General features: G+C 37.0%; 2 protein-coding genes across 2 annotated transcripts in view; one reads left to right on the top strand and one right to left on the bottom strand.

The window, feature by feature from the left end:
* The window catches only part of ASB15 (ankyrin repeat and SOCS box containing 15), a 28,250-nt gene extending 23,683 nt beyond the window's left edge, over positions 1–4,567 (bottom strand). The window contains 1 exon segment of the mRNA XM_012720762.1: positions 4,466–4,567. Coding sequence (XP_012576216.1) covers positions 4,466–4,567 — 102 coding nt within the window.
* A 9,414-nt stretch (positions 4,568–13,981) lies between these two features.
* On the top strand, positions 13,982–24,716 carry NDUFA5 (NADH dehydrogenase (ubiquinone) 1 alpha subcomplex, 5). Its single transcript, XM_004676991.2, has 5 exons — positions 13,982–14,065; positions 14,350–14,394; positions 18,593–18,709; positions 19,415–19,480; positions 23,154–24,716. The coding sequence occupies exons 1-5, from the start codon at positions 14,045–14,047 to the stop codon at positions 23,253–23,255; spliced, it is 351 nt and encodes a 116-aa protein (XP_004677048.1). The 5' UTR covers positions 13,982–14,044; the 3' UTR covers positions 23,256–24,716.
* The last annotated feature ends 2,078 nt before the right edge of the window (positions 24,717–26,794 follow it).

The raw sequence follows: 26,794 nt of genomic DNA, 5'->3' as shown, positions 1-26,794 counted from the left end.
TTACTGTGTCCACACACAATCTTTCATCTTTGACTTGTTTTAACAATTACGAAAAGCATTTATGCTGAATTCATCTCCTTGATCCATTATTCTTTGAAATACTACTTGTATTTCTGGGAGAAATACTGAGAAAATGTTGTTCTCCCCTACAGGAGAGCTCTTAACAAGTCCCAAAGAAGTTGTCAGGTCTCCACAGAACCTTCTCCAGACAATTGTTCTTCCTATGATGTGGTTTCACATCCCTGCACCTTAATTGCTTTCTGGAAACAACTCAGCTATCCATCTCTTTCTAAAAATTGCCCTGGCCCATGGATTGTGGAGGGAACACAATAACTGCATTTAGATGAACACAACATTAAGTGGGTATGATGCCTTCTGTTCTCTAGACACTGTAGCTCTGTTCATTTAGCCCAAGTTCTGATGAATTTTTGAGCTATCATATCACAAACTTGGTTTGGAGCCCAGTTTCTCCAACTTCTACATGTTGTAATTCAGTTACATCATCGCTGTGCAGAACTTCATTTCACCCTATTACCTTTCTTTCTCTGTCTCCCTCTCAGATTTGAATCTTTATTCCAGTCTGCTAAAATCTAATATACTCTGTATATCTCCAAGTATTGTTATTCTATTTGTAGATTTAATAAGCATATCTTTTATTTGTCCACTGATGAAGATAAATGTTGGACAGAAACTGGCACAGGACAAAGTCTTGAGGTTGACATTGATCTATTATTTAGCACTCCTCAAGAGAATTGTTGTTTATCCAGTTACAAATCCTCCCAATGACACCACCTTCTTTCGATAACAAGAGCTTCATCAAGAGATACTGTCAAATATCTTGTTGAAGGTGGGTACAGAGTATCTGTCACTGTCCCCTTCTCTACTAATCAAAAAAATAAAGGAGAGTTGACTCACCAATTCTTAGGGATTATTTTTTTTAACTATGGATCTTCACTATTTATACATTCAAAACTATAGATTCAGTGTCTGCTAGGGTATGGATCCATGACCTCAGGGAGATTGCTTCCTTTAAATAATTCATTCTAGGTCCTGCTCTAGAAACACCAATAGCTCTCCTCCCTTCAAAGGAGGAGCATACAGCAAAAATAAGTGTTTTATTGAATGCAATGATTACTATAAGTAGCATCTAGCAAGTACTTATTTGTTACGTGAATTAGTCCAAGTACATTAAACAGATTATATCATTTAATGGCCTCAACATACCTCCTCCCCACTTTACAGATGAGGATAGAGTGTAGTTAGGTAATTTGTCCAGGTCCATACATTTAGAAAGTGGGTGGAGACACAGATGTAAACCCAGCTATCTGACATTAGAGGCCACAAAGGCGTAATCACTATCCTTAAACTGGATATGATGGAATTAGTGAAAAGATGGTGTCATTTTGTAGCCCCAAATTTGATAACCCTCAAAAGAGGTTTCCTAAAAGAATTTAAGCTAACAATTAGCATATATATCAAATAACACCAGTGGACATATAAAAATTTTAGGCAGATTTTATACTAATTCCATAAAAACAACTGAAATATAAAATTATGATATTTATGACATAATTCAGTACTTTTAGAACAAAGCAGTATTAGGGCTCCCTTGCACACATCACTATCTCAAGAGATAACTTTAGAGGTAGGAGAGTCCTAAGAAGTTACCTATTCCTTTAAGAATCATATAGGTGCTGGTATCAGATAAAATCCAAGGATTTTTGAACATCAAGATGTTATGACTTAATTTGCAGAAGCTAATTTCATTTCTACTGAGTTCTTATATTCCATCTATTTTAAAGGAATTTAAAGACATCTTTTTGAACTGAATATAAAACACCCATAAAACAAATGATGAGAAAACCTTGCTAAAAATTTATTTTAACTATTCACAAAAAGCATTTCATTCTTTTTTGCAGAACCCAGGGTTAACTAAGACCCTCCTAGAGTTTCACACTGTTACATGAATACTTCCCATAAACCTGTTCATTTTTCATCTGTTTTATTACTGAACATTTTATGTTTAGTAACTATGCAGTTGAGTTAATATTCTATAAGCAAACAAAACAACCCTGAGTGGGCTTCCTTGGTGGCCTAGGGATTAAGTCTCAGCGCTATATCCACCACTGCCAGAGTTTGATCCCTGGCCAGGGAGGTGACCCACATGGCCCAGCAGATCTCTCCAGCCTCATCCGCTGCTCCCCTCAGCAGTGGATTTCAGTAGATCTGTTGGTTCTGCTCCCCACTCTGTTTCTGGTGAATCCTCTTACTCCCACACCTCTGGCCTACAGCCCAGGTTTTTTATGCAGGATAAACAAATTTTAAATCAAAATGAACCTGAGTCATCAGTAGTGAACTACAACATATATGTGTCTTGTTTAAAGCATCCCAATACTAACTACCCAATAAGCTAGTTGGTGAGGAATAGATCAAATATTTCATAATTTCACCTTTTGGAATGATCATCTTGGCATTCTTATCCAGGGTTTTGCCTTCCTAAACCAGAGGAAGTATCTTGGAGCCAATGTGTTCCTCTGTGTGTCTAAAATTAAGCACCCAGTTGGTGGCTAAATTAAGATCTGACCTTGTACAACTGAAACATAAGCAGTTCCTGGCATCCAGTAAAGTATTACCCATGACTTCTCCAGACTCTCATCAAAAGGAATACAAGCCCACAGAGGTATAATAAGATTATCTGTATCCTGATTGGTTCAAAGAGCTCTCAGGAAAACAAGTGATCTGCCAATTCAGCTGCTAGAGGAACAAAGCAACCCCAGTGCAGTAGAATTAAAAAAACATTTTTACATCAGTTGTTCAAGCAACAAATGTGTATAAGCAGATTCGAATCCATTTTTATTCTATTTAACACATTGTTTCTTCTTCTTCATCTTGTAGACTCCTGTCAAATGTCATCAAACACACTCATCTTGTTAAATGAATGTCTGTCTTTCAGTGGATTTGCATTTCATCAACATCAGTGTGATACTCATGGGAAGATGAAATTCTAATGACCTTGACTCTGAGAATTTTTAGGTCAAGGTATGGAAGACACATACTCAGAAAAAAAGTGAGTGGCAGATTGAAAAAAAGCAGAAAGCCAAGATGTTCATTGAGGAGGGTTGTTTGTTTTTTATTAAAAAAATGAAGTTTTGTATCTTACTGATTTTCTAAAGAAAAGAACCATTCTTACATTTGCTTTGAGATGGCATCTGTGGACTAAGTGAGGCCACTGTCAACACTCACAAAGCCATGTCGCTCTGTCCTCGCTGCTGCTCTAGAAAAACTCCTTGTAAGGGGCTCAGTCACCTTCTACTGTTTTATTTTCCAGGCCCTCTGCTGGATTTGCTGCCATGGCACCCCTGTTTTCTGAATCTCTCCACTCCCTAAGTTTTGGGAAGCACTGTTTGATCTAGTCCATGCTTCTCATTTCTTGGATCCATTCTTTGTACTTGGTATTAATAAATGCATTATAGTGATTTTATCAGTTTTATTTCAAAATTGGAAAGTTAAAAATGTGAAGGCAAATGTCCCAACTCTTCTTAAACAGTAAAGTGGCTGTGTTTCAGTCACTCCTAGAGCATACTCTGAGGAATACTTTTTATTTACACCCTGCTAACTCTTGTCTTGAAACCATCAAGGTTGAAGTTTAGATCATTATGCACATTTTATAAATACTAATCTAATTTAGAATGTTATAAGCAGGCATTATGCTGAATCCTTTCCTCAAGACTTTTGTGTGCAGTTATGCAGATTATATTCAATGCAAGGATTCTTGGGTAAAGTGGCCAAGGAATGAAATCCTTCCTCTCACACTGATTCAAGTGCCTTGGTGAATGGGTTGGACCATCAAGTGGGAGGGTTGAGATGTTCTAATTTACACAAAGGTGGTGTATATTGCAGTTCTGGCCCTGTGTTGGCACTAACTCACATTGAATCTTCCCAACATCTCTGCAAAGTGTATGTTTTATTATTATGACCATTTTCAAGAAAGAGTCCAAGGTTCAGGAGATGAAGCATATTGCCTAAGTTCACATAGCTAGTGAGAAGCAGAAATGGGATGTTAATCTTGACAGATTCAACCATTATACGTGGAGCTCAAGAAGTGTGAGTCTGGACATATGTGTGCAGGGGTGCTTACTTGCCCCATTCTGGAGGAGGGAGAGATACTATGCAGAGTCTTCCTGCTAGAGAGTATTACTTGCTTAACATGGCCCAGAGCTGAGATGCACACAGCTGCCCTGGGCCTGGTAAGCTTTATTATGGTAACTGCTCTGCCCAGCGATTCAAACAACTCAACAAGTAACCAAACCACAAATTTAACAAGCATTATATTGAAGAGGTTGGGGTGTCCTCACCTCAAGACATCACCTGCTACCTGCACATAACTTGTTTGCCCTCTGCAAAGGATACACACATTCCTCCCTCTGTGTCTTCTTCAGCCCATCACCTGTCACAGTTACCTTACCTGCCTCTTCCCATTTCTGCCAGCCAAGTCCTGCCCCCCAAGAACCAGCTCAAACCTTTCTTTCCCAACTCTATGAAGGTTTCCAATCTTGTCAGAGCCCATTTCTTTTTCTCCTTTATTTTCCTAGTTTATTTATTTGCCTTGTATTCTACTTATTTATGTACATTTTTACAGTGAGTTTTTAGATGTAGCCTCTGAGGATGTGGGTCTCACACAGGGGCTTTGTCTGATGCAGAAATTCAATACACGAAAATTACTGAAAGTCTGGGGACCTAAACAGCAGCAGAAAAACCCACAAACCTCCTCCCCCGCCCCTGTTCGGTGGTCTCACTTGAATACATCTCTGAAAAAGAATTTCACATTATATGAAAAGATAAGTTAGGTGCTTTTAAGTAAGTCCACAATGCACTGTATAACATAATAAATTTGTTTTTAATTAAAGATCTAGTAAATAATTTAATTAGTGTGATTTGCCATAATTAATTCAGCTCCTAGGAGCTGAACAAATTATAGATTTGCAAATCTCTTGGTACCAAGCAGGTTGCAAGATAGTTCTCTGAGTTAATTTTAACTTTCATTTTGGTTATGATTATCTATTAAGTCCTCAGGCTAAAAAGTCATACAGAGATTAAGTATAAGGAAAAAAATAGAAAAGCTATTCATAACATTTCTGAGAATATTTATAGAGATTTTTTTTTGCATATATGTGAGTTGGTAATAATAATATAGAACCATCTCAGTAGGCTGGGGAAAATGAAGGAAATCTAACAATGGAATTTATCAAGGTTATGTTAAAACTTTACATTTAAATTCAATCTTCATGCAAATAGACATTTGAAGTAAAGACATGACTTAGTAGTCAATAATCTGAAATTTCAGTTACTGCATTAAAGATGAATTAGTTATATAACTATTTTTATAACTATAACTGCAATGAGATAGTCATAAAAGAATAGTTCTCATATCAAAACAGATACTTGGAAGTTTAATTTGAACATGGGTATGCAAGTCTATCTTTTGCTTTTGACTTCTGGAAAATTGTGTATAAGCAACTAGGAAAATGACAAAAAAACTAAAAACTTGTCAACCACATTTTTGGCAAAACTAGACTAATAAAATCACTAGATTTCAAGAAAACATGTAAGGACTGTTAAAAAGCCGTAAAGATTACCAAGGAATCTTTGCAGAACTGTGTGAAAAGAAACAGAGTGGTAGGAAAACCTTGTGGAAGCAGATCTGTAAAACATCAGCAAATCCACAATTTCTACTGGAGAAGAGCGAGTGTTCAGAGAGACTTCTTTAGGGAGTTATTTCCTTTGATTGTGTCAATGTGAGTAAGAACAAAGGAGCAAGGTGGTGGCAAAAAACCCTCTTGAATCTGCTTTGGTTCAGAAAAACAGAAGGAAGGAGTCACACAAAGAAGCATACAGCTTCAGGAAGCAGTCTCTTTGTTCTCTCCTGAATTGTAGGTGGTGCAGGGAAATCCAACTAGCTTTAAAATGCTTGATAAACATGAAGGCTAGAGTACAGATATAAAAGTGCAATGAAGGATATAGAGAAAATGTAGCAAAACTCCAACAGGTAAATTACACTTATCTGGAAGCCTGCTGTCGAGCAGATTAAAATGATCATTAATTGTAACCGTGATAACACACCTTTAGCTATGAAGGAAGAAGGAGTAGAAATGCAGTAACTCAGTGAAAAGATGGAAACAGACTAGGAAAAGATGAAACAAATGCTGGAAGAAATCAGGGAAGAAGCAGAAGAGAGAAAACAAAACAAAACAAACAAAAAACCACAGAAGGTTTTGAAGGGCTTCTTAAGGATAGACCTTGGAGACGGCACAGAAAGACACACAGGGGATAAAAGTGAGAAGAGCCATAGAATGGAATGAAAGTAAAGCAAGCATTAGAAAGAATAGTAGCAGGGCCCTCCTTGGTTGTGCAGGGGCTTAAAGCACAGCACTAAGAAGCTAAAGCCACTTCCGCTAAGAGTTCCATGCCCTCCTGACCCATATGGCGGCGCAGCAGATCTCTCCTGAGCAGATCTCTCCTGATCAGCCCACTGCTCCCTCAGCATTGTACTGCGTCAGTTGACCTGTTCTGCTCCCCGCTCTGTCTCTGGTGCATCCTCTTACAGCCCCTGCACCTCTGGCCTGTACCCCAGAGGGGTATGCATAAATGTATGTATAAATAAATAAATCTTTAAAAAGTAGCATATTAATCTATATATCACTCTGTATTTATCCCACACATAAAACAGTCAATAAAAGTCCAACAAATGCATAGTTTTGGGGAGACCTTAAGACAGATGCTAAAAAACAAAAACCAGAAGAAGCAAGAAAAGAGAGACATACAAGAAGATTTAAATTTACATAGCTACAGGAAATACTGTGCCAGGTTAAAAAATGACCCAAAAAACTCAATAAGAGATATAACTTAGTAGCTTCACTGGAATTTAAAGAATAATAAAAAAGACTATGTGGCCAGGATGAAAAAATATATATCAAATCATCTGAAGAGAAAAGGCAATCTGACATACTCTTTCTCCAAGGGAACACCTAGAGACACGTAAGGAAAGATCCAGTCATTTTGGATCTAGTCAAGTGATGATCTTGTAAGGCTCAATGTGTATTGTTGCCATTAAATTTTAAAGAAACTACCAGAGGATTAATTTAGCCAAATAATAAACAATTGGAGGCCACCATGACAAATGAATTAGCAGAGAACATTGAAGAAATATTTGCTGTGGAGTAAATCATCAAAGACCTGTAGCAATTAGAACTGCAGAATGGAATGCTGATTTTATATTCCTTGACAACATAGAAATGATACAACTTCCAATTTGGGGGCAGGAAAGAGGAAGAGAATGAGTATTGATTACCTCATGTGGTGTAGCTGGAAGTAAAGTGATAAATACAGAAAGTGTAAAATTAGTCAACATGTAAAGGTAAACTCTTAGCAAGATAATTTATTTTAACTTTGATTGTACAAGAAGGGAAATACACAAGAGAAGTAGAGAAAGAAGGAACATAATTTTATTAATTTTCTGCCAAGGAATAAACAGGTACTATCTAGAAAAACTAGAAACTAAGAGTTATAAAGTGTTGTAAATATATTAGGGCATTCCATGGTGGTGCATCGGGTTAAAGCACAACACTATGAGGCTAGCAGCAGCCAGCTCCGCCCCTCCCCTGGCCAGGGAGGTGACCTAACTTCTCCAGTCTTGCCTGCTGCTCCCCATAGTAGTATATCGTTAATCTGCCTGTTCTGTCTGATCACTCTGTCTCTGGTGAATCCTCTCACTTCCTCTGCACCTCTGGCACATACCTTAGTTCTGTATGCATAAATAAATAAATATTTTTAAAAACTGTAAATATCTTAACCACCATATTAAAACATAGAAGCCATTCTAAAAATCTGAAGAACTACATAAAACATAAAAAAAAATTATATAGGAAAAAATTTTAAAGACCAAAATACAAAGCAAATATCAGTTAGATTATTGAATGTAAACTAACCTAATTCTTTGAACAAAGACAAGGATCAACTTGACACCTTTATGATAAATGCTTACCCTCCTCTCCAGATTTTTTTTTTAAAGATTTATTTATTTATTCATATAGAACTGGGGTACAGGCCAGAGATGCGGAGGGTGAGAGGATTCACCAGAGACAGAGTGGGGAGCAGAACAGGAAGATGGACGAAGTACACTGCTGAGGGGAGCAGCGGGCGGGTCAGGCCTCTCCAGATTTTTATCCCTTATATGTTTTAAATGGAGCTCAAAGGAGCTGGAAGTCAAGTGAGTAGGGTATAACCCCAATAAAGTCTTCAAGACTGAAACAGAAAAATAAAATTATACTAAAAGGTACTGTGCAGGAGTGCTCAAACTTGAGCAGCCTCATTCTAGATAAGAAATGGTTCTTCAGAAAAATTATTGTGTGATATAAAAGATCTTTTGAACAATGTTTAGTGAATTGAGGAATTCATTGTTTAGCTGTAATAATGGACTGCTGGAGGTAGTCCATAATTAGAGATTACAAAAAAACAAAAACAAAAACAAAAAAACCCCAAACATTAAATAGTATAGTTTCAGGCCATTTATATCCAAGGTGAAAATCCATAAATGAAGAATAAAGGATAGCTTATTCACACTCCCAGATACTTCCTTGGGAATTCTGGAATTTTTCTCTGGTAATCTTTAATTCTGAATATGAAAAGTAAAATCAAAATATTGGGAGTTGAGAAAGAAGGGACAAGTTGTACAGTCCTCAAATCCAAGTTTCTTCCATCATTTATAATTCCTGATGCTGTCAATGCTGTAAGAATTTACTGACTGATTTGCTATGTGTTTAGATGTACGCCTACCTTATCATGAACTACGAAAAGTGCTGCGGGCAAAGTGCTGTAGGCCAGTAAGCACAATAAGTGAAAAATCATATTTTCTGCTCTCAAAATTAGCAAGAAGAAGAAGAAATTCAACCAATTCTAAGCTATATGGTACTAAGTTAAAGGGCAAGAGGAATCAGAGAAATGAGAAATGGGTGAACTACAGGTAGTGATGTGTGAGTGCTGTTTTGCTTGTTTTATTGAAGTATAACTGAGAAAATTGTAAACACTTCAAGTGAAAATATGGTAGCTTGAGATACATATATTTTAAAATGATTACCATAATCAAGTCGAATAACACCTCACAATAAGTAATAACACCTCACAATAATACCTCACATAAGTAGTTCTGTGTGTGTGTGTGTGTGTGACAGAGAGAGAAAGAGAGAGGGAGAGAGAGGGAGAGAGAAATTGAGAGAGAATATCCATGCAATGGAAAACAGACATATAAAAAGATGTTCAACATCAATAAGCCATTAGGGAAATGCAAATTACAGCCACAATGAGATACTACTACATACCGGTCAAAATGACTAAAATAAAACAGATAGTGACCACACCAAATACTGGAACATGGTCATTCATGCATTGCTGGTAGGAATGCGAAATGATACAACCACACTTTTAAAAGTCAGGTCGATGCTTAAAAACTTAAACAGGAAAGTACCATACCACCTAGTGGTGACACTCTTGAGCACTTATACCAGATAAATGAAAACTCACGTTCATTCAAATATCTGAACAAAAGTGTTCAACTGTGCAATAGCCTCAAACTGGAAACAGTCCAGATGTCCTTCAACAGGTGAATGTTTAAACAAACTGTGGTACAGCCACATCATGGCATGTAACTCTGCAAACAAGGAATGAATTGCTCTTTCCAACAATCTGGATGAATTTTCAGAGAATTATAGAGTGAAAAAAGTGAATCCCAAATGGTTGCATGCAATGTTCTTGAAATGGAGAATAGATTAGTGATTAACAGGGATAAAGAGGGAGTGAATGAGAGAGAAGTAAGAGCAGTGACGAAAAGGTAATGAGAAATGGTAATGGTAATAGTGAGTATAATGTCTCTATGTAGATAGATATCAATATCTTGCCTAAAATTAAGAACAACTTGATACCAAATTAATAGTCAAATTGTTGAGGCCTTTTAGGTAGAAGTATGCTAGCCTGTTCCCAGTATCATTTGATCCCCACTACCCAGAGCTCATATCTGCCTACTGTACAGTGGGGGCTCTCAAATATTTATTGCTTAAAAATATAGATCAATACAAATATCATTACTAACTTCTATTGCCCTGGATGCTCTGGAACACTGACTTGAGTAGCAACAGGTTCCTGAACTACATGTCAAGAAATGACCTACTATCTGTGTGAAGGTATTGGCCAAGATCCAGAGGAGTTGAAGAATCTTCCAAAGACATAAAACTGGTGACATGTGGCATTAAATTAGAATTCTTGCTTGGACTTCTTTTCTATTCATACTGGTTTTGAAGCAAGGGTCAGATGGATGGAGTTTATGTATTAGAGAAGGAATTTATACATTCCAGTGGGAAAAGGAAATAGTTGTCTGAAGAAGCAAAGATATATCAGGCTATTTAATGCCTCCAAATTAAGAAACAGAAAGAGAAATTGCTTACTTTCCCTTGCAGTATGCCTCTTGCAGAACTAATAGCTGCTTGCCAGAAGGACTCGCTTGGGCTATTCTACTCAGACATTAATCTGGGAAGGTGGGTTAATGGAAGCCTATGCGCAGAGGTGAACCCACATACCTGCTGGGGGGAGTGAGAATATGGAAAGAGTGAGTTTCTTATATATTCAGCTTTCCTTGCACATGCCAAAGCTATTCCAGAAAGAAAAATAAAGGTGGTTTGTTTAAAAGAAAAGGAAATAAGTCTGCTGATGTGATACTATACCAGCAGGACCTGCAACCTTCTTTGGAAGGGAAAATTAGGAATTGGAAGGGGAGAGAAGTGCTTCCTCCCACCACGTAAGGAAACTATGGCTGTAGTTCCAGCTTTCAGCATTGAAAAAGATTGACTTGGATGCCATCGTATTGCAGTTTTTCTTAGATTAAAAATACCAATCATTTGCTTTGAATTCTTGTGTCTATCAGAATTTCCATCACATTCCAGTTCTCTTCTGCAACTTCTTTCTTATAGAAACTATTGCAGAACTAATGTCAGAACATTAATTAGATTTAATTTGCTTGCTTCTAAGTTTCTGCAAGAATATTCCCATCACGTCCCCTCCAACCATGACAGTTACGCTGCACTTTTAAGATTCTATGGACATGATGTTCAGCTTCTCTTTCCCACCTTGTAATTTTCTGGCCTTGTGCCTTTGACATGCTGAAAATCATCACCTGGATTTTAAAAATAACAAAATCCAGTTCTTTAGTCTGTTCCTTTCCCTTGCCGGCCCTCCTTCCTTTAATGCTGACAGGGAAAACCTGAGCCCCTACTTTCTCTTACTGCCACTAACAGCTGTCATATACATCCTCCAAATACTTAACATGCAAGAAATGGCATTTTAAAATCATATAGGGTTGCACAACCCAGACGTCCTTATCCCGCTAGTCACATTTTGTAATGACTTCCTAAAATGACTCATGATGACTTAATTTTAAATGGACACTTTTCGTGGTCTAGCCATTACTGAACTAGAGTTTTCCTCTTTCTGTCTATGTGTTTGCTACTCCAAACTCCTTTATGCTGTACTATTTATGTTTCTCACCAAATGAATATGCCAGAACATATAAAAGAAGTAAGGTTCTTCATCCCCTCATCCAAGATTACCATTAACATGTCTCTTTATCACCACCTGCTGGAGAAATGATTGCAAGGTTCACGAAGTCAACTGACTATAAGATAAACAGAGGCAGTTTTGAATATTTAATAATGTCTCTATATTACAGGATTACATTGTATGGGAAAAAACACATCATATATTAGAAACACAATTACCTGATTATATTTTCAGAAGTATCTATAGCATATCCGTATGGATATCCAAAATAACCACATCCATTTTCAGCGAGAAAAGAAGACAGGAAAAAAAAATCCAAACTGTTTTTTAATATGCCTACAATGAATGGAGACACCAGAAATGATTAATATCCTTTTAAAAATATCCTTTTATTTTATTTTTTAATTGGAAAATGTTTGTTTGCAATATTGTTTGTGTTTTTAAAGTACAGGATTTCTCACTTTTTTTTCTGTTAGAGATGAGTTTTCAAAGATATCTCTGAAGCCTATGTCATGGAGTGTTCTGCCTATGTATTTTATAGCTTCAGATTTTTTCCTTATGATTATTGAACTCTTTTTAAAAAAGATTTATTGGCCTTCCCTGGTGGCGCAGTGGGTTAAAGCACAGCACTGAGAATCTACAGCTGCTTCCGCATGAGTTCGATTCCCGCCTGCCCCGGAGGTGACCACATGGCGTGGCAGACCTCTCCTGACCCGCCCGCTGCTCCCCTCAGCAGTGTACTTCGTTGATCTGCCTGTTCTGCTCCCCACTCTGTCTCTGGTGAGGCCTCTCGCCGCCCCTGAGCCTCTGGCCTGTACCCCAGTTCTGTATGCACAAATAAATAAATCTTTAAAAAAAAATTAAAAAAAAAAGATTTATTTATTTATGCATATAAGAACTGAGGTACAGACCAGAAGTGTTGGTGTTGAGAGGATTCATAGGAGACAGAGTCGAGAGCAGAACACGCAGATTGGATGAAATACACTGTTGAGGGGGGCAGTGGAGGGACATAAGTCTGCCGTGCCATGTGGGTCACCTACCTGGCCAGGGATAGAACTTGTGCTGCGGTGGCTGTGGATAGCTTCATAGTGCTGCACTTTAACCCATTGTCCCACCAGGGAGGATCCTGGTTTCAGATCTTACATCCAAAGTTTTTTATCCATGTGTGTCTGTTTTTACTGTAGTGACATACTGTTTGATTCTCATAGCTTCATGGTTTAGTTTGCTATTTAGGCATGTGACAGATTGTTTTGGCTATTTGAGGTATTTTGTGGTCCTGTATGAAATTTGTAATGTCTGTTCTACTGCTTTGAAGAATTCCAACAAAACTTTGATCAGGATTTCAATGAATCTCCATATTGCTTTGTATAGGATGGCCCTTCTGACAATGTTAGTAGTTCTAATCCATGAGTAGGGAATATTTTCACATTTCCTTGTGTGTTCTATTTCTTTTAGTTTTATAGGATTCTTTGAATAGAACAATGTGTTTTAGATTTCTTTGTATAGGTCTGTCACCTCATTTACTAAGTTTACCGCTAGATATTTAATCATTTTCATATTCCTTTTTCTTCTAGCTCATTGTTTGAATATAGTAAAGGAACTAATTTTTTTTTTTGTCCCCTTGACTTTTCAACAAATGCCTCTTTAACTCGTCACCCATAATTTTGGTTAGTTATTTCCTCTTTCCCGCCACCATTGTGCTGGGCACAAACAACTTTTAGAACACTCCCTAATTTATTAATATTGCATGCCTTTATCATTGTTCTGTGACTTTCAGGACATGAGATCCTGTCTTACAAATTATGCCCTTAGTAACTAACACATAATGGGTGTTCAATAAATGTTTGTAGAGGTGAGAAGTGGTATGGTCTGGTATCATTTCACCTGAGGAAATAAGAAAAAGGATGTTGTCCTTGGGTAAGTGAAATCTAAAAGGGTTGGCAGAGAAACTGACGCACGCGGCATACAGCTTTGGCTTCTAAGAGAATACGAACATTGTGTGCAAATTAACCTTTGCAGCTACAGATCACGTACGCGAAAGCGCCACAATCCCTTGCATTTGATACACACTACCTTGGGGGAGGGAGGCTGAAGAATTCATGCAATTTCTTAGAGACATCTTTTCGGGGTTTTTTTGGTACCTGGCCTCGCGCTTCGCAACCTCTGTAATAACGTGAACCGGGTAGTGTCAGGAACCTAGACGAAACAAATCTAACTCAACATTTGCCCAAGCGCTTGTGCACTCACTGCGCATGCGTCGCTTCCTTTTTTTTTTTGTTATGGGAGGGGCGGGAATTTGCTCTCGTGGAGACTGGGGAGGGTGTGGTGCGGGGGAGGAGCCACACGGTTTCCAAGGTGATAGAGTGGCGGCATCGGTGGTGGATTGAGCGGGTCTGATCAAGGTTCCCAGAGGGCAGCGCGTCCTCGGCTCTGCGGAGCTGTCATGGCGGGTCTGCTGAAGAAGGTGAGACAACTGGAGGTCACTGTTAGGATTTTGGACTGTGAGGGTAGAGTCGGCGAGGGGATTCCCCCGACTTGCCAGTGCTTTGGGGGGACTTTCTGTTCTGCTCACAGGGCTGATCAGTTTTGTGGCTCCTCTCGGAGTGGCAGAACCGAGCTCGAACGAGCTGCACCGAGGGACTCTTAGCGGGTTTTAGACAAGCTGTAGCCCGGGGAGTGGTGATTCTTTAGCGTCGGGAACACTCGAATTGCGGTAAACAGCGTGGATCTTGTTTTGTTTTTGCACAGACCACTGGCCTTGTGGGATTGGCTGTGTGTGACACTCCACATGAGGTACGTGCCTCTTTTTCTTGACACCTTAGTTCTAGAGGAAGACTAGACCCCGATGTCCTCGTTTGTTGCAAGGCCAAGGGGATACGAATACTGTAAATCTGAAGTTACGGTTTAGTGAGAGCTTCTTACAAGAGCGACATTTATTTAATTGAACCGGTGTCGCACCCCCGCACAACCCACTCCCACTCCCGGACATCTTTATTCTAAAACTTGTCTTACTCACTTAGTCCCTGTCATTCTTCGGACTTCACTTTCACTGTCTCCATGTCCCGTCTTTCCCCCAGCATCTCAGTTTCTACCTAGATGTCCTAGATTGCATACACTTTTGCTGACCAGTAAAATTCATTCTGGCAGTTGACCCAATTTGTCATCAGTTTTCCCTTCTAGTAGTTCTTCTTCATCACTAGACATGTTTCCATCTAAACCAAAGCCCAGGAAGCCCTCCTCCATCCTCTTTCCCATAATCAACATTTTCCACCTTCCCTTTATAGGTACCTTAAAAAAGAAAAAAAAGAAAGAAGGATCTACACTTAACTGTTGCCAATTTCCCTTATTTTCCTTGAACACGATTCAGTGAGGCTTGGCCATCAAGATCTCCCTGGTGCTAAATTCAGTGCTCATTTCATGTTTCTGATCTTAATTGACCCAACAATAGCATTTAACACTGTTAGGTCAAGTCTTTTCTTTACTGTGCTTCAGGAACATTTTACTGCCCTCTGTCTCCCCCCCCCCCCCATTACTTTTTTTTGTCTTCTTTTCTGGTTGTTTCTCATATATCCGCACTTCTAATTTTTGGAGTTCTGTGGCTTAGATCTTTGACTTCTCTTTTTGTATTTGCTCACTCTAAGTGTATGGGCCTAGTCCAATGGCTTTTATATGCCACCTTTACACTGAATACTCTTAGATTTCCAATCACGTACTGACATCTCCCTGTATGAAATTCTTGCCTGTTTAAAGGTTTAGTGGATATTTCCACTGGATGTCATAGAAGCAACAAACTTAACATGTCCAAAATTGGGCTCCTGATGTCCCCAATACCTCTCTTCTGTAACCTTGCTCATCTTAGTTACTGGCACTTCCATTCTTCTAGCTACTCAGATCAGAAACGAAATCCTCTTTTGTTTTGTTTTTATTTTTTTATTTGGTACTTTAGTAAATACTCTGTGTGCTATCCTCAACATGTACTTTGGCTACTACATCATTCCCTCTCCTAATTTCCCTGTTCTCAGTCACCATTATCACTGCTCTGGGTAGTTGCAGTTGCACTTGCCTTTCTACCCATTGCTTCTTCATCCTGTCCTTTTTACTTGCTACTACTAGGTTAATTTTCCTGGAATAGACTTAATTATGTAACTTTTCTAAATCTTTTAATTGCTTACAGAATAAAGACCCAATACGTTAACTTGGCATGCAAAACCACTTAAACAATCTGACTTATTTTTCTCCAACCTTATAACCTAAAGCATTTCTCATTGTCCTATATTTTAGTGTGTTATCCAATTAAAATATATAATACAAGTCACAAATGTAAGCCATGTCTGTAATTTAAAATTTTGTAGAAGTCACTTTTTTTTTTTTTTTAAAGATTTATTTACTGGGCCCTCCCTGGTGGCACAGTGGGTTAAAGCACTGCACTGAGAAACTAAAGCCACTTCTGCATGAGTTCGATCCCCGCCTGCCCTGGAGGTGACCACATGGCGCGGCAGACCTCTCCTGACCCGCCCGCTGCTCTCCTCAGCAGTGTACTTCGTCGATCTGCCTGTTCTGCTTCCCGCTCTGTCTCTGGTGAATCCTCTCACCCTCCGTATCTCTGGCCTGTACCCCAGTTCTGTATGAATAAATAAATAAATCTTTAAAAAAAAAAAAAGATTTATTTACTTATGCATGCAAGATCTGGGGTACAGGCCAGAGGTACAGGGTGGTGGCTGGTGGTGGTTATGGTGAGAGGATTCCCCAGAGATAGAGTGGGGAGCAGAACTGGCAGATCTACTGACATACACTGCTGCAGGATGCAGTGGGCGAGACAGAAGAGGTCTACTGTACTTTATGTGAGTTAGCTCCTTGGCAGGGATGGAACTCAGGCTGTTGTGGTGATGGCACGGAAACTGAAGCTGGGATCCACCAGAGAGGCCCTACTGCTAACTTTTGTTACAACTTAATGTGCGCCAAGTACTGTTTAATTTATATAGCACCCTTTGAAGCACATTTTAGCATCCCCATTTTACAGATGAGGAATGAAAGCCTGGAAGAGTAAGTAACTTGTCTAGTACAACTAGGGAGTGCACTGGTATATACTCAGCAGTCTGACGTAGGTGGCACATTAACCATTGCTCTACTTCCTCCCTGCTCTGTGTCTTTCCCCACCACTACTGTAGGCACACTCATTTTATGTTTTATGGTGTTTACCAATCATTTTTTGCACACTTATTTTATGTTATAGTATTTAATATTTTTTTCCTTTTCTTTGTTTTATTCTACAAGACCTTAAACATATGGGAGTGAGATCCATGTGCAGTCTATCTTTATAGCCAAAGAACTCCTAAGGCACTATTGTATAGAAGTAGTGAGGAGCACATATTTTATAGAAAAAAATGAATGATCTTTATTTGAAGAGTTCATGTGTTTGTAATTATTGGAAAGCTGGTGCTAACACTCAGGGTGACCATGTCTTGTTTGCCTGGAGTGTTTTGGCACAATGATTAATAGTGTCTTCCCTCACTGTCAAGTGTCCTAGTTTGTAGGATTAATTAGATGTCCACCCTATTCATAATATGTTTTCCTTTGTGATAAGTTAATCATCTCTGGTTCTCCTCCAGGAACAGATGTCTTATCAGGAAAGATTAAAATTGAAGCCAAATTTAAATTTTCAAATCAGATTAAAATTTTATTATGTTAGATTAAACACTGCTATATGTATATGTAAGTAGGAGAGGATATGAATAAAAAGTATCTACAAGTTAAAGAGTAAATCAAAGTTTTAACAGTAACATACTTCTTAAGGAAGTATATTTATCATATATTTATTATGAAGAAGATAATGAAAACAACACACACGACAGGTTGCGCAGATGACTGTGGAGAGGGCCTACAGCTATATCCCCACACAGTGATTACAGAAACAAAAGGGGAACAAATAATCAGAACCAAGTCTTTTGACCTGACCTTTCTGTTGTCATACCTCTTCCTAAAATTTAGAAGAAATGAGGCAAAAAATAAAACCAAAGCTACTACGTGTTATTGGAAGATATCTGAAGTAGTGTAGTAAAATACCCTTTATTACGAAACATCATATTCAAATATTTAAATAGCATCTAAATATCTACACTACTTTTTTAGATAAATGATTTTTGAATACTGAATACTCTTCGAATTTGTTTATTCTCATATATATATGAAGTAAGTATTGGCTCCAACCAATTTTATATTAAGCTAAAACTTCAAACTAAACACAAACAAAAGAAATTCCTTATCACATATATATATATAGTTATATTTACTCTTTAGGAATTGCTTTTACTAGCTACTATCTATGACATTTATTACTTAGGAATCATTAGAGTCTGCCATTTCAACTTATGACATGTGATTTTACTTTGTGTTTTTGAGAACAAAAACTACTTTAAGTAAAACCATGGATAAGGGGGATTATTGTTCTTGCTTCTTTGCACATGTGTTTACCAGTAGCAGAGAGTCCAGATATTACTCTACTGAACTTTTAATTTCACTATGTCTCCATATAAACTGAGCAGTCTCTTGTTAGTTTTCTCTGTTTAGCTTTTTAGTGAAACTTTCAAAGTCCTTTACCCTAAAGTATTATGACTACATTTATTAAATTTTCACACTGATAATCTATTACATATATTTTGACCTATATCCCTTCAACACATATACAAATAGAAAAATTAAAACTTCAGAATTTAAATTTTATGAAATACTGATTTAGCTAATGACTGGGTTTTCAAAAGGGATGATTAAAAATAAGTTAGAATGCAGTTTTATTTCTGTTATCATACTTTTGACTGTGTACAACTTTTGAGGCATACTAAAGAGTTTCCATATTTATATTGGGGGGTATAGCATAGATATGGAGAAATTACTTTTTAAAAGACATTTATTCAAATAATCTGACTTTAAAGTATTTCATTAAATCTTTATCATATTTTAAACTATGAAAATTTACCCTGATTTGTCTTTTCAGAGGCTAAGAATATTGTACACAAAGATTCTTGATGTTCTTGACCAAATCCCTAAAAATGCAGCATATAGGAAGTACACAGAACAGATTACCAATGAGAAGCTGGGTATTGTTAAAGCGGTAAGTAGATGACTTGACTTTGTTTTCTTGGATTTATAGTATCCAATGCAGTATTTCACAAAAAAGAAGCAGATGCTTATTTTTTTTTTCATATGTACATACTTCCTTCTTAATTCTATTCTCCATTCTTACAAGATTTTATTTCATCATTCCTCCCTTTTATTCACAATCTCCTGTTTGCTGAGTACTTTTCCATATGTAAGTATTTTTTATTGGAGTGAAGCAATAAAACAAGTCCTTCCCCTAAGTTACCATGTATTTGTTTTTTATTCTTTCTTCCCTACTCAGTCCTTCATTGCTTTTACTCATTATACATACAATAATCTTCATCTCTTTTCTCTAGTTCCCAAGAATAATGAAGGCAAAACAACCACAAAATATCTGCTCTATCTCAAGCAATCTGCCAAACATAACTATATTTAGTAGTGCTTTGCTGAGGAGACCAAATTATTCTCTTAAGAATCAAAAATTATACTGAGCATTGTCATGGGCTGTGTGCAGCAAAATTCCTGTATTGAACTCCTAACTTCTGTTATGTCTAGAAAGGTTAATGAGGTCATGATGTCACATATGTTCTGAGGCATGAAAGTGATGAAATTTCAAGGCACGGAACAATACAGACAAACTTGCTGTCCTGTAAGATATTGAAATAGTCAATGGTGCTCCTATATTTATATGTTTTTTTTTTTCCCCCTTAAATTATAGGAAACAGATGTTAAAAAATTAGAGGATCGACTTCAGGGTGGTGAAATAGAAGAAGTGATTCTTCAGGTAAAGAAAATTTTGAATATTTATATATTTGGTGTCAAATGTTCAGTGGTACAGTATTGGTATAAGACAAAACTGACATTTCATAAAGAAAGAACAACTAAATCAACTCATTAAATATGAGTAGTCACATATAGAAGATTCTTCTATTGTCTACACCAGTTAAATATTCATCATTTCTTATAACATGATTTTATGAAGCTTCTGTTGGAAATTTGTTACTCTGAATTTAGTCAGCATGTCCTTACTAGCTTTATTTCAGCTCAAATAGTAATATAATTTGCTGTTATTGTAATTATTTATCTTTTCATATCCAAATAGTTACTTCAAGTTTTAAATACAGTATATTTTTAATATGGGAAAATACATATGCTTAAAATCAAAAGGTTAAAAGGTACATTTTAGTTTTGACTGTTGGAGCAATCAACCAAATTAACATTTGTTGGAGAAAAACAATTTTTAGTTGTATAATGTATTTGAGAGCATGATTTTACATAGTTTTCAGGGAACTAACCCTGACAAATAATGAAATTAATATAATTCTTTTTTTTTTTTTTTTTTTAGATTTATTTATGTATACAGAACTGGGGTACAGGCCAGAGGCTCAGGGGCAGTGAGAGGCTTCACCTGAGACAGAGTGGGGAGTAGAACAGGCAGATCTATGAACTACACTGCTGAGGGGAGCAGCGGGCGGGTCAGGAGAGGTCTGGCTCGCCATGTGGTCTCCTCCGGGGCAGGCGGCAGGTGGGAATCGAACTCATGCGGAAGTGGCTTCAGATTCTCAGTACTGTGCTTTAACCCGCTGCGCCACCAGGGAGGGCCAGAAATTAATATAATTCTTAAAGGACATTGGGAGTGGGAAAATTATCATTGACTTTATTAATTCTATTTAACATATAAAGTCTTAAATTACTCTATTTGAAAATTTTCTCCTTTCCCTCATGCTACAGCCTCTCTCTCTCTATATATGAGGGAAAAAACAAAACAAAAAACATTAACTTGAAGTTTTTGTATATTGTCCACACTTTATTTTTATTCTTTGCCTTTTGTCTATAACTGGACATTTTTTTCTCATATGTAAATTTTTTAAACTTTATGTAGGCAAATCAAAAAAAATTTTTTTAAATTTTTTTTTTAAGATTTTTATTTATTCATACAGAGCTGGGGCACAGGCAGACATGTGGAGGGTGAGAGGATTCACCAGGTACAGAGTGGGGAGCAGAACAGGCAGATCAACGAATTACACTGCTGAGGGGAGCAGTGGGCTGGTCAGGAGAGGTCTGCTGCGCCATGTGGATCTCCTCCCTGGCAGGCGGGGATGGAACTCATGCCGAAGTGGCTTAAGCTTCTTAGTGCAGTGCTTTAACCCGCTGCACCACCAGGGAGGGCCATAAATCAAAATTTTTATTGAGTATTCCCCCTTGCAACATCTCCTTCACCCCAATATTTTAGGTTTGGAATAATTTCCTTTTTAGGGCTTGATAAATAAATGAATATTCAATTTCATTTCATTTAATTCTGATATTTTCTCACATTTTAAAAATATGTAGCCATATTTCCTTAATTTTCTTGTTTATTTTCTAAGATTAAGTAAAGGATATATTGGACAGTGTGGGAAGCAAGGGAGCAATAACACCAACAGACATCATACACAAATTGAAAACAGTTATTAAAGGCTGTTAAGAGAATTACAGTATTCAGACAGCATTTTATGAATGTAGACTGTTCAGTCATTCAAAGGCCTATTTTCCTAGCCTTTCTGTTTACTCGCTAGATCAACTAAGAAATATAATGTTACGGGAATTTGAGGCAAATTTGTTATTGGTGATTTCTTCCTATAGGTAGTGGCTACCATATTGGACAGCCCATTTCTGGAGGGGTAGTTTGAAAGGATTGAGAAAAGGATTGTGGGTCAGAAGACAGTGTCACAGGAAGAAGTGGGCAATCGGGATACATGCTACTGGGGTCAACTAGGACAGATTTCCATAATGTTTAGAACTAGACACCTTCCCCATACCCCATAATGCTTGAGGGGGCTTAGAGAAAACATGAATTCCTGGAGACATAGGCCAAAACACAGAGAAACAACTCTCCTTATGGTTCTTTTAAATCAGTGTTTGTATTTTCTCATTTTAGTATTAATAAATCTACCTGTTTCCATTAGTGCCTTTAATCCATTGTTAGTATACATTTAAAACTGTTGCTACTAAATTTTAATTGGCTGTTTTGTACCACTGACATAAGGAGGAATTACCTTTATTACCATAGCATTGTAACCTCTCATAGAGCTTAAGCACTTACTGCTACTGCTGAATGTTGTCTTCGATATCATGACATATGTTCAGCATTGTCCATTCTAAATTGTCTAGGGTTCTTACAGCACTTTTTGTTGTAGGGGAAAAAATGAGCTAAAAGACTCCTAAAATATATTTCTTAAATGTGTTGTGAAATGTGTTTGACAAGAAAATGAAATGCTGCAGAACCTGCTTAAGGAAACTTAATTCAGTCAATTTTTTTTTAAAAAAAAATTTGTTTTATGCATATAAGAACTGGGGTATAGGCCAGAGGTAGAAGGGGGTGAGAGGATTCACCATAGACAAAGTAGGTAACAGAACAGGCAAATCAACTGAAATACACTGCTGAGGGGAGCAGCCGGTGAGACAGGAGAGGTCTGCTGTGCCATTTGATTAGCTTCCTGGCTGGGGATCTAACACCTGTCACAGAGATTGATGATAGCTTGATAGCACTGAGACTTACCCCTTGCACCGCCAGGGAGTCCCCAATCAATAACTTTTTTTTTGTGGCCTGTTCTTTTATATACCACAGGTTATGTTTTAATAAAGCATGGCTCTTATGTGATTATGGATCATGTAATTGGGTGGGTTGTGACTAGCATTTAAAAAAAAACTAAAAAATAGGCCCTCCCTCGTGGTGCAATGGGTTTAAAGCAGAGCACTAAGAAGCTAAAGCCACTTCAGCAAGAGTTCGGTCCCCGCCCCGGAGGTGATCCATATGGTGCGGCAGACCTCTTCTGATCCTCCCACTGCTCCCCTCAGCAGTGTACTTCGTTGATGTGACTTTTCTGCTCCCCACTTTGTCTCTGGTGAATCCTATCACCGTCCCAGCACCTCTGGCCTGTACCCCAGTTCTGTATGCATAAGTATATCTTTAAAAAAAAAAACAAACTAGAAAATATTGTACTACAGCTAGTAAAGGTAATGATATTTTTAGTCTTTTTTTAATTACGTGTGTATTATGGGTTCCATAGTAATAGTTTTTGTATTACTGTTTGGCCAGGGTAAAATGATGTTTGAAAGCCCTGACAAAGATGAAACATATTTGTGATCCTTAAGGAATTTGTAGTCTAATAGTGAAGAGGATGAATAAGATTGAAAACTCACCAACTAAACCTATATAATAGTTATAATAGTTTTTTAATTGCAAATTTTAATTAAATAGAAGAAATCAAAAGGCATCCTTTCTTATATATGGTGATTTTGTAGCTGTGAGAATTAAATCAATTTAATTAATAATGTTCAACATTTGATGAGATACAGCATCTTATGTATTAATATGAAAGTTTTATGCTAGTAGTAAAATTTCAGTTATTAGCTAGGATGAAAGTTTACTAGTCTACATAATTAAATTATTTTTTTAAACAATTTTTTTTTAACAGGCTGAAAATGAACTAAGTCTAGCAAGAAAAATGATACAGTGGAAACCGTGGGAACCTCTAGTGGAAGAGCCTCCTGCCAACCAATGGAAATGGCCAATTTAATGACTTGTGTGTCACTGAGAAACTTGTAATTAAATATGTTCTGTTAAACTTAAAATGTTTCCATATTATTGACATTTTATAATCAAGATATCTGACAGAAGATATTTAGATTTGTAAATATTGGAGATTATGATAACAGATAATCAGTTTTTGGTTTGTAAAGCATGCATTTGAATTATTTCAAAGGTAGTATTTCTTTAAACATTTTGTGAGAATATCTAAACGTTAATTGGAAAAATTCCTATAAATTTTCAGTGCAGAGGTCATTTTCAAAAGAGTGTTTTTAGTGTAATCTTTAACACATTTAATTTTTTAAATTCTGAATAGAAAGGAAAGATGGTTAATTATTTAAACAAATTTATAGGTTGCTGTTTTATGAAAAGTAGTTAAGAAGCAAGAGGTAAGCCATCAAATTAGAATTCACTTAGCAGTCGAGTCTTCATTTAGTACTTAAAAGACATTTCTTCTTTAAAGTGGTGTTTGGGAAAAATCCCTTTTTTCACATTCAAGTTTGTTTTGTGGCCCTTCACCTAAATTTTCATGATTAATTAAACTACTGCTGGGATAAGGGCAGAATTTCTGTGAAAGAAAACACATTAGGAGTTCCTAAAATTTATCTGTTATTCAGCTAGACAGCAAAACATCTTATTTGTATAATTATAACTTCATAAATGCAGCTGAAAAAAAAATGTTCAGAATGAGAATAGACTTGTATTTTCTTTTTTCTAATATGTTTCTCCTCCTGTAGAGCAGTAAATGAAATGCTAACTAAATATTAAAGTCTATTGATTTGCCTTTTAGCAGTCACACTGCAGGAAAGCTCCTGAGGGGAAAGTGGGAAAAGCACTAGAGGGTGAGTCAAATTTTCATGTCACACACCATAGTAAACACAGTGACTAAGGTGAAGAAAGTTGTTGATCTTATAGAATAGCCTACTTCCTGCTCTAGAAGAAGTAGGATATATACTTTCCCTTATAGTTCTAAACATCTGCTTTAATATATGATACTTTGGGTATTTTTACTTGAGTAAAAATATTTGATTGTCAAGCATATTTGCATAAATACTTTCAAGGTAATTTTTAAATCATTTTGGGGGGGCACTTAAAAATAGAAAGAAGGCTTGAGGTATCTCCTCATACTTTCAACACCGCTTCTCATGATTCTTGGGCATCTCATATGTCACCAACAAAACTGGCTGTTAGTAAAGACCTTATCGGTATTTGCATTAGAGATGCTAGTTGTAACTTAGTGGTCATCGTAGAAGCAATACAGTAATAACAAGTGTTAATGTTAGTTAGGAACTGTTGTAAGTACTTGACTAACTTTGTTCTTTAAATCTGCACTGTACCTCTTAAGAATGAAATACTACAAATTATCTCCATTTTTCAGCTTAGGAAGCTAGAATCTAGTGTGAGTAGTTCGTACCTGTAATTGTTCAATGTGGGACTCTGGATCAGCTAACTAAAGTACAGAGATGGTAAAATAATATGCCCAAAGTCACACAGCTAGTAAAATTTGAACCTAGACAATCTTGTCCAGAGCTCATGCATCTAACCTTATGTTATTCTTCATGAAAATTTTGGGGATCCTGTCACTACTACCTCTACTCTGTAGGCTGCTCCAAGAGAACCTGGATCTTATTTTTTTGACTTTTCTATCAAAGCACTTATAAACAGGAATGAACAGAAGTAGTTCACTATATAGTTTAGTATGATCCTGAATTTCAAACACGTTTGTTAGTTATGGTTTCAGAAAAGGAGTAATCAATTTGTATTTCCAGGCTATTAAAAAGCTCAATTTGTATTATAATCCAAATTTTATCCATATAGATACTATCTAACGTATAATTTTAGGCCCATGTTTTTCTAAATTTGAATTTCTAATGCATTCCTTTATATCAAAATACATTTTAATTTGCAATAACAATGGGGAAAACTTTGAAATAAATGATTTCATAACCCCACTAGGTGGCATCTTTCTAAAAATAAGACATTAACAAAAGTATATAAAAACCTAAATAGTAAAGATATATGTAGAATAAAGAAATAAAGGTAGAAGAAAACAGTCATTTTGGGTAGTACCTTCTAAGAAAATGCATAATTTTATTGTAAAAGGTAAAATAGAAAAATATTATAAAATTACTTTTCCACTTTGAAAATCAAGTTTATTCTTCTTGGTTGTTCTTGGATTGCATTTATTTTATATGACCAAACAACTATATTTGTGCATGTGTGCATGTTTTGATGTGCTAGTAGTCTTTCTAAACTGCATAGATTAACTGGAAAACCTCCCAATTAAACTAGACTTCTAATGTAAGATTGACTGGTGTAAGATTTCCACAGCAAAATATAAATAAGAACATAGAGTGAGTATCACATCACATTTAACACTGTGAACTACTTCAAGTTCTTTACTACCAAGTTTTCTTCTCCCATCTGTCTCTATTCCTAAACTTCATACTTCCCTATGAAAAACAATATGTACGTTTGGTTTTTTTTTTTTAAGATTTATTTATTTGTGCATACAGAACTGGGGTACAGGCCAGAGGCTCAGGGGTGCAGCAGACTTCTCCTCTCTGGCCTGCTATACCCCTCAGCATTGTATTTCTTCAGTCTGCCTGTTCTGCTCTCGGATCTGTCTGGCGAATCCTCTTTCCACCCCTACACCTCCGGCCTGTACCCCAGTTCTTTATGCATAAATAAATTATTTTTTAAAAAACATTGAAATTTAGGATGTTAAAATAACATTAAAATTAAAACATTTTAATTTTATTAATGATATGTCCTTTTAAAGTTGGTGTAAAGTATAGCATAAAACTGGTTTAAAATCAAGACTGGAGCCAGACTGGGTTTAATCCTGGATCTTGCCATTAAACCTCTCTGACCCTTATTTCCTCAGTAAAATATAGGTAATCACAGTTTTTTTTAAACCACAGGGATTAGATTAGGAATTTATGTAAGTGAATAGCAACAATTGATACTTAGTAAATGCTTAGCTATTTGGAAGTGATACGAACTATACTACTTTTGCAACAGGAACCTAATTCTCCCCCTAATAATATGCTTCTTTGAAAATCTCAGTTGGAAGAGTTTATAGTGATAGGAGAAATGAACAAAAGCCTCCTGACATAAAAGGGAAATTATTTAATAGCTTTCATCTCCCTTCCTCTCTGGTTGCCAGGAAGCAAAGACCAAAGTCCAAAGTTTTTCAAAAAGCATGTACTGCTATACACTGCTCTTTGTTAATGCCTTCGCTCTCACTACATATTCGTATTTCCTCTACTCCCGGGAGTTTTTCGTTTTAAAAGTGAATTGCTATCTGTTTAGACTGGAAAATGGTTGCCCTTGGTTAGCGTTCCACGTGAGGATTCGGTTAACTGAGCACTCACCTTCTCGCCTTCGCCCCGCCCCTCTCCCGGCCTCATTCCTTCGCCCCGCCTCCTCGACGCCTCGCTCCACCCCCTTCAGTGCGCCGTCTGCTCTTCTCGCGGGAGCTCGGCCCTGGGAGGCGTGTTGGGAGGGGCGCGGCGCGGTCGCTAG

The sequence above is a fragment of the Condylura cristata genome, unplaced genomic scaffold (genome assembly GCF_000260355.1).
Source record: "Condylura cristata isolate star-nosed mole 26May11 unplaced genomic scaffold, ConCri1.0 scaffold00005, whole genome shotgun sequence".
NCBI lineage: Eukaryota > Metazoa > Chordata > Mammalia > Eulipotyphla > Talpidae > Condylura > Condylura cristata.
The sequence above is the reverse complement of the archived record's forward strand: the minus strand, read 5'-3'. Positions and strand labels throughout refer to the sequence as shown.